This window comes from Myotis davidii, unplaced genomic scaffold (genome assembly GCF_000327345.1).
Source record: "Myotis davidii unplaced genomic scaffold, ASM32734v1 scaffold249, whole genome shotgun sequence".
Lineage (NCBI taxonomy): Eukaryota > Metazoa > Chordata > Mammalia > Chiroptera > Vespertilionidae > Myotis > Myotis davidii.
In genome coordinates this window covers 5,267,089-5,274,888 of record NW_006300367.1, presented here as the reverse complement: position 1 = coordinate 5,274,888, position 7,800 = coordinate 5,267,089, and the positions used below count along the sequence as shown (strand labels likewise).

Sequence of the window (7,800 nt, the reverse complement as noted above, 5' to 3'; positions counted from 1 at the left end):
GGAATGGGGGTAGGAAATATTGGAAATCATACATGTGTGTTAAAGATGTCATCCCAGTGGGCAGGTAAATTGATTATTTAACTTTGGTGCATTTATAGAGACATTTAGGTCCAGGTTTAAATAAGACTGCTGGAAACAGGAAGGTAAACCCTAGAAAAATAGCAATAAATAGGACATCTAAAGTAAGAGTGATAGGGAGGTGGTGGTGGTGGTGTACAAGGGATTAAATGAGAAGCAGAAAGGGCTAAATCAGGCTCTCCAATTCAGAGGAAGAATGAGTGAGGGGAGGACAGAGGCAACAAGATCCTGTGCCTTTCTCTCCTTGAAGAATGTACATTCTCTCCCTCGTTGGAAGCATTTCACCTGATATATACTTACATGTAAGATGTATGTATAAACTTAGGAGACTATCAGATGGGTGGGCTTCAGTTCCTAACTAGTTAGAACTTGCATAGGTGGTGTGTTGGTGGGGAGGGTTGGGACTTTAACTTCTTATTTTCCATATGCATTTTTAAGTGATGAATTTTACTCTTAAAAATTAAATAAATGAATATGATAACTGTCTAAAAAGAATGGCATTAATAGGAAGTCAGGCAACTATAGCTAAGAACATTTTGCAAAAGGAAATCAATGGGTGGAACTTCTGCCAGATGTTAAAACCCATTTAAATGCTCCAATTATTATTACACCAGAGGCCCGATGCATGAAATTCGTGCAAGAGTAGGTCTTCCATGCCCTACCTCAGTGGTCGGCAAACCGCGGCTCGCAAGCCATATGCGGCTCTTTGGCCCCTTGAGTGTGGCTCTCCCACAAAATACTACGTGCGGGCACGCACGTACAATGCGAAGTTTACTTAAAACATTAAGTAAAGTTTATTAAGTTAATTTTAGGGAACGTTGTGGAGTGAAAGAAGATGTAGTGTCGAGGATTGAGAAAGGTATGTTGAGATGGCTTGGACATATAGAGAGGATGAACAAAAGGAGATAGATGAAACATGTATACAAGACAAGTGTGGATGGGAGAGTTGGAAGGGGTCGACCTCGCAGTTTTTCTATTTTGTTTGAAATAAAAATCCTAACCCAGCCTGTGTGGCTCAGTGGTTGGGCATTGACCTAGGAACCAGGAGGTCCCAGGTTCAATTCTAGTCTAGGGCACTTGCCCGGGTTGTGGGCTCAATCCCCAGTGGTGGGCATGCAGGAGGCAGCCAATCAATGATTTTCTCTCATCATTGATGTTTCTATCTCTCTCTCCCTCTTCTTTCCTATCTGAAATCAATAAAAATATGTTTATTTTTAAAAAAAAAAGGTAAGTCTTCCTTCCCTTGGCTGCTGGTACCGGCTTCCCTCTGGCACCCAGGACCAGGCCTCCCTCACAGCCCCAGCTTTGTCTGGAAGGTTGTCTGAAAGGACGTCCGGTCTAATTAGCATATTATACTTTTATTATTATAGATAATTCAAGACATCATCAAATGACAAATTATTAAGTTTCAAAAAAATCCAAGGTTAAAATTTAAAAACCATTAAATGAAATTTATAAAACTATAAAACTGATTTGGGATGGACAGGCATTCTAAGTATAAAATAAAAACCATTTAAAAAGACAAAAAGCTGACAATAGACCTTTAAAATAAATTTCTACACAGAAAATTAAGAAACCATGACATATATATCTCACACTATAAATAGTTATCATACAAGAAAATAGTTCAAAGGCCAGCAACCAACAGGGAACACGTTTGCCATGTACAGCATCTAGAAGGTTGAGAGACTTCATATATGGTGTGTCCTATAATCCCCAAGACATAACAACCTGATAGGAAAAAATGCAAAGGACAGAACAAAACTGATGGAGAATTAAAAAAGATCAAATATCCGATCATATTAGCAATGACAGAAATGCTAGTTTAACATTAAATTCTATGCTTCACTACTCAGATGAGAAATGACAGTGCCCGATCCTGGGAGACAGTGAAATGCACCACACGTAGACGGGTACAGTCTTCTGAGAAGGCACCGTGGCAAACGTATCAAAAGCCTTACTCAGACCCTCTGACTCAGGGACCCTGGTTCCACTTCTAAAGTCTGTATCTGGCACCCAGGACCTGGGCTTCCTTCCAGGAAGTAAATAAATAGTCAACATTTCACACAAAGACAAGTGAAAACTGTGTTCTTACTGTGAAACTGGACAACAACCGTAAAATACAACACTGTGTGGTCAGCCCAAAAACCTCCGTTCTCAAAGCATGTCTAACGACATGAGAAATCCCACAAACAGCCCCGCAGGGTGACTCACCCCACGCACCAAAGGCGGAGGGCTGGATTCCCGGTCAGGGCACGTACCCAGGTTGAGGGTTCGATGCCTGGTCTGTCACATGTGGGAGGCAACAGATGATGTCTCTCTCGCAAATCAATAAAAATATATCCTCGGTAAGGATTTTTAAAAAGGAAACGAAGCTCACAAATGGAGTGAAATAAGAGAACAGGGGCCCATGTCGGTAGCAGGATCATAATTGTCAAAGATGCATGTCCAAATATGCAGAGACAAGGTTAGCAGTGGTTCCCAAGTACGATTAGAGATTTTGATTTTATTTTTCCTCCAATTTTCCTCCTTCTACTTTTCTAAATCGTCCAAAAAACTGAATGAACAGGTATTTTTAATCAGGAAAATGTCGCTTAAAAAATCCAAAGTAAACACACTGATTTCAAATTAACACAGGATGGTAAGACCATGCGGCAGCTCTTCTTCCCTCTCCTTACCTTATCCGTGTTGAGCAAAGGGTAAACTCTTAAAAATCCTGGTATGTTGACTGTCCAAAGTTGACTGATTAAAGGCGGAAGGGGGTGGAGAGAAGGTGGGGGAAGCAGGAGGCGGTGTGCTCAGCCCTCTCCCTCCTCAGCACCACAGGACGGGCCAAGAATGAGAACCGCCTCGCAGCGCGTGCTCTGTGAACCCCCTCCCAGGTCTTCTTGCTGCGTCCAGGCCAGACAGCGAAGCAGCTGCTCAGAGGGACACAGCTGTGACCTTCTGTGGGAGAAAGGACAGAGGCGAAGCCCTTCCACAAACAAGCGCGGATCAGAGCAGCTGCCCCGAGGCCTGGGCACCGGCGTGAGTGGCCCCCGCCTGGGCACCGGCGTGAGTGGCCCCCGCCTGGGCACCGGCGTGAGTGGCCACCGCCTGGGCAGAGGGAGCACAAACCTCGGGGCCTGAGCCAGGCGCCCTTGCTGACAAACGTGGCTTCACTGAGGCCACAGGGCTGCCCACAGGGATAAGCGTGTCCTTCCCCGGAGGCACCTGCTCATCCTACCTGGTCCCGGCCCGGACACTGGCCAGGGCAGCAGTCAGGGAGATGGCTCATCAGGTTGGACTTCCACCCCGGCTGGCTTCCCAAGGAGGAGTCCAAGTTCCACAGAGAGGAGCAGGCTGCTGAGGCGCACCGCTAGCACAACAGCTCCTGCGACCGCCACCCCAGAAACCACTGTGTCCCCTGCCCCTACAGCTCCCCCGCAACCGCCACCCCAGAAACTGCTGTGTCCCCTGCCCCTACAGCTCCCCGACAATCGCCACCCCAGAAACCACTGTGTCCCCTTCCCCTACAGTTCCCCCGCAACCGCCACCCCAGAAACTGCTGTGTCCCCTGCCCCTACAGCTCCCCCGCAACCGCCACCCCAGAAACCACTGTGTCCCCTGCCCCTCTGCTCTACCCATGTAAAACTGAGGGGCAATTAACCTACTTAGGTGACCCAGGAAGGATGCAGTAAACACATACATACAATCACAGAGAAACCACAAAAATGCCACCGTCAGAACACTGATCCACGCGTCCTGATAAAGGGAGTCAGACATCACAGAGAAGCCACTGTCATCTCAGGCGCTCACACGCTTTCATTCCTTTAGACGTCACAAAATTAAACTTCCCGTTCACACATGGAAACACGGAGGCTCGGAGAGAAAGAAAAGGCAGCTCAAAGTCACAGAGTAGGAAACGCGGGCCTTGGAATTAGAACTTCAGGGGCCATGCCATTTCTCTCAGGACACGGGAGACGTCCTGCTCCTGTCGCCACAGAGGACTCCTGCCTGGCCCTGTGGGATCAGCCCCACGCTGCCTTAGGACAGGGCCAGCCTTCCTGCCGCTGCAGCTCCGGACCCACCCAACAGCTGAATCTCGGTCCAGGAAAGGACATCGGCCGAGGTCACAGTAACCAGTAATTATAACAATGGCTGCAATCACTAAGCATCTGCCCTCTGGAGGTCCTGCCCTAGGAATGTTATCCATATTTGGCCTGAGTAATTACAGAGTTGATGTGTCCATTTTTCAGATGAAAACACAGAGGCTCCACAAAGTCTCACAGCAGGAAATGGAATCAATCAGCTACCACAGCCTCCTTCCTAACCTCCACCTCTCCTGCTGTGATAAGATAATGAAACCCAAATCGGTGGTTTCTGGTTTTGGTCAAGGCCCCCTCCTCTGGGCAGTCTGCCCAGCCCCCGAATCCGCCCCGGCCCAGGGCTCCACCACTACCTTGGTTGAGGTAGGTCAGTGTCTCTTCATGCAGCTTCACGGCTGGGGACGTGGCAGCACACAGCACGTACTGCAGGGGTGGCAGGCGGGCCTCGCTCTCGGGGGACAGCTGGGGCTCCTCCTGCTTGAAGATGGGCAGCGCGAGCACATCACTGCAACACACAGAGGGAGGGGTCAGGGGCAACGACGGCCCCGCTGGGAGAAGTGGTGCACAACATTCATGCACTGGGGTGGGGTGGGGTGGGGGAGACCACGTCCTCAAGGGCAGCCCAGCAAAGCACAGGGCCGAGAGCTGGGTCAGCTTCCCAGGCCTCACAGCGCAAATACTTTCTGAAAGAGCAAACCAACCTAAGATGACTCTATTTTCTCTCAATGACCCGCAGGAGATCTATTCAATCAAATCATTAACGAGGAAAAAAATGCAAAGTCATCTAATACTGCAAATTACAGAAATCTGTGACAATGGGACTCCCAGCAATGGAGTGAGCCTTAGATGCCATTGGGTTTCCACCCATAAGAAAGACATTACAAAGTCTTGCTTTTAGAATACGACTCTGGACAAATATTGTAAATATTGTAATGGCTTAAATAAACTATTCTATTTATTGGCCACTTCTCAGAATAATACAGCCCTGTCCTTAGGGCTCTGAAAAACAGAAACTGCTGAGACATCCCGCCACACTTTAAAAATAAAAAGGACCGCTGGCCCCTAACCCCTATGTTAAGGGTCATGCTAGTACCTCCTCAATGCAAAACAAGAAGGAAGGACCTTGATTTCAATTCGGTTTTCTTATCCAAACGGGAAATGGGAAGATGCCCGACGATTCTTTTCCTCCACTTCTGAACCAAAATCCTCGCCATATCCCCCCCAAAAATCAGCCCCACATCAGCCTATGCCTGGAGAACCTATTACTGGATGTATTTTTAAATGCCCTTGCAAATTGGAAAGAAATCCTTGAGAACATGAGTGACCTGTGGGCAGACCTGATTAAGGCCTCCACATTATGAGCAGTGCAGGAACAGGTGCCAGAAAAGTGCCAGTGCCCTTATCTTGATAACGTGTCCCCCCCCCCCACCACCACCGTGTGCAGGGCTCTGAATCAGATTCCCTGGGCCCGCTGCGCTGTATAAACAGCAGCCACCGGTACACTCTGTTCCTCACACAGCACAATAAACGCATGTCTCTAAAACACAACCCAGCACACACCCAGCAATGTCTAACAATTCTCAGAAGGAAAGTCAGGTTTGGAGCACCTGGAGCACGGCCCGCGGTCCGCACCCTCCTCTCCGGGAGGCGGCCCCAGTGGTGTCTAGGAACAGAGGAAGAGCAGCAGGCCTGCTCACCTGGGGATCGTATAATAATTTCATGTTCGCCCAAACCATGGAGGTTAATAATCCACGGGCCGCTGCCTTTAAACACAACAAGGGGGCGGGGGGGCAGGGGTAAGAACCATCTCTCAACAGTAACTCGTTTCAAGCCTGGCATCCTTATTTGCCCAGGAATAAAGTCACGGGAACACCAAACAGACAAGGCAAAGGAGACAAGGCCACTGCCTGGTAAAGTCAAACCACCTGTCGTCTGCAGGGAGCGGGGAGACAGCCAAACATAAAACAGGAAAGCCCGGGAGAAAGGCAAGACCCTCACTCCAGAGTTGGGGGGACGAGGGGATATTCCGACCCCTCACCTCGGCGTTCACTGAGGTCAACTTCTACAAGGGGAAAACGCCAGCTTCCAAAAGCGAGATTTTTAAAAAAGGGCAGGGCCCCAGCCCATTTGGCTCAGTGCATAGAGTGTCAGCCATCTTACTGAAGGGTCCCAGGTTCCACTCCGATCAAGGGCACATACCTTGGTTGCAGGCTCGATCCCTGGCCCGGGTCGGGGCATGTGTGGGAGGCAACCTATCGGTGTATCTCTCTCACATCAATGTTTCTCCTTCTCTTCCCCTCCCTTCCACTCTCTTAAAAAACCAATGGAAAAATATCCTCAGGTGACGATTAACAAAAAAAATTTAAAATGGCATGGATATGGTTGGTGTGCTCAGTGGTTAGAGTGTCAGCCTGTGCACTGAAGGGTCATGGGTTCAATTCCCCGCCAAGGACACTACCTGGGTTGCAGGTTCAATCCCTGACCACCCTAGGGGCACATGCAGGAGGCAACCAATCAGTGTCTCTCCCACATCCATGTTTCTCTCTCTCCCTCCCTCTCTTCCTTCCATTCTCTCTAAAGATCAATAGAAAAAAAAATCCTCAGGATTAACAAAAAAAAAATTTTTAAAGGGGGCATGGACCAAATGCTTCTTTATCCATGGACCCAAAATGACCCCAGAAATCAATACGGCTTTATAGCTCCTTTCACCCCAATCCTCCCCTCCCCAATACCAAAATCCTAAAAGGTACCTCAGGTATCCCAAAGACAAATTTCCATCTCAGTAGCAGAGGCACCTCCCATGCACAGGAATTATTCCGTAATGGATGACATTTTACGTATCTGGGAAGATTTAAATACACTCACCCTCCATTCAAGGTCACCTTCAAAATCATTTTTAAGGTATGGCACATGCTTAACGGCCACAAACTAAAACTCGGGCAAAACTATGCCCTAAGCTGCATCACGCAGTAATAAAAAAATGCTGTAACATTTTGTAAGTGAATGGGCGCTCACACTTTCCCAGGGCAGAACATCCGCCAGGGCTGCACAAGTCCCCCAGAGCGGCTTCGCTCTGGTGACACCACAGGTTGCGGACACAGCCGTCAGTCCTTCATGAAGACCCCAGACTCATGCCATCGCCTATTACTCTGGCCATGAGTAAAACCAGCAGACATCAACTCAGCCATTCCTTCGCCTTCTAGAAGGGGTGTCTACAAGGAGGGCTATTGGACCAATGTCTGTCAGAAACAGATTCACAAATAAATCTGCATGGAAACTTCGAGGGGGAAAAAGAAAGAAAAAGACCCTCCCCAGGTGGCTCTCACTGTGGGGCCTCACTGCTCAAGGTCTCTGCTCCCGCACCAAGTGCCTTTTGGGATTAAACCCGGTACTTTCATAAACTGTGACCAGGGTGGAAACAGGACTGGCTAAAGCTGGTTCGGGCAAGCTCGGAAAATGAAATGACTGCACAACAGTGGTCAACAGTCCTCCAGGGAGGGACGCCAACGGGGTCCCACTGCCGGGGACAGAGGGGAACTCCGCACACAGGCAGGACTGGCTTCCCTCCGAAGAGCACAAGTCAAAGAAGGAAGATGCCCTCAAGGCCGGAGACGGGCGGGCCTCGGGCGAACGC

At 48.9% G+C, this 7,800-nt stretch overlaps 1 protein-coding gene across 1 annotated transcript in view; it reads right to left on the bottom strand.

Annotated features, from left to right (window-relative positions):
• The window catches only part of TFCP2L1 (transcription factor CP2-like 1), a 59,372-nt gene extending 52,334 nt beyond the window's left edge, over window positions 1–7,038 (bottom strand). Inside the window, exons 1-2 of the mRNA XM_006776836.2 lie at window positions 7,032–7,038; window positions 4,520–4,714 (exon numbers count right to left, since the gene is read on the bottom strand). Of these exons, the coding sequence (XP_006776899.1) occupies window positions 4,520–4,714; window positions 7,032–7,038 (202 nt within the window). The remainder of the gene's footprint in view (window positions 1–4,519; window positions 4,715–7,031) is intronic.
• Between the last annotated feature and the right edge of the window lie 762 nt (window positions 7,039–7,800).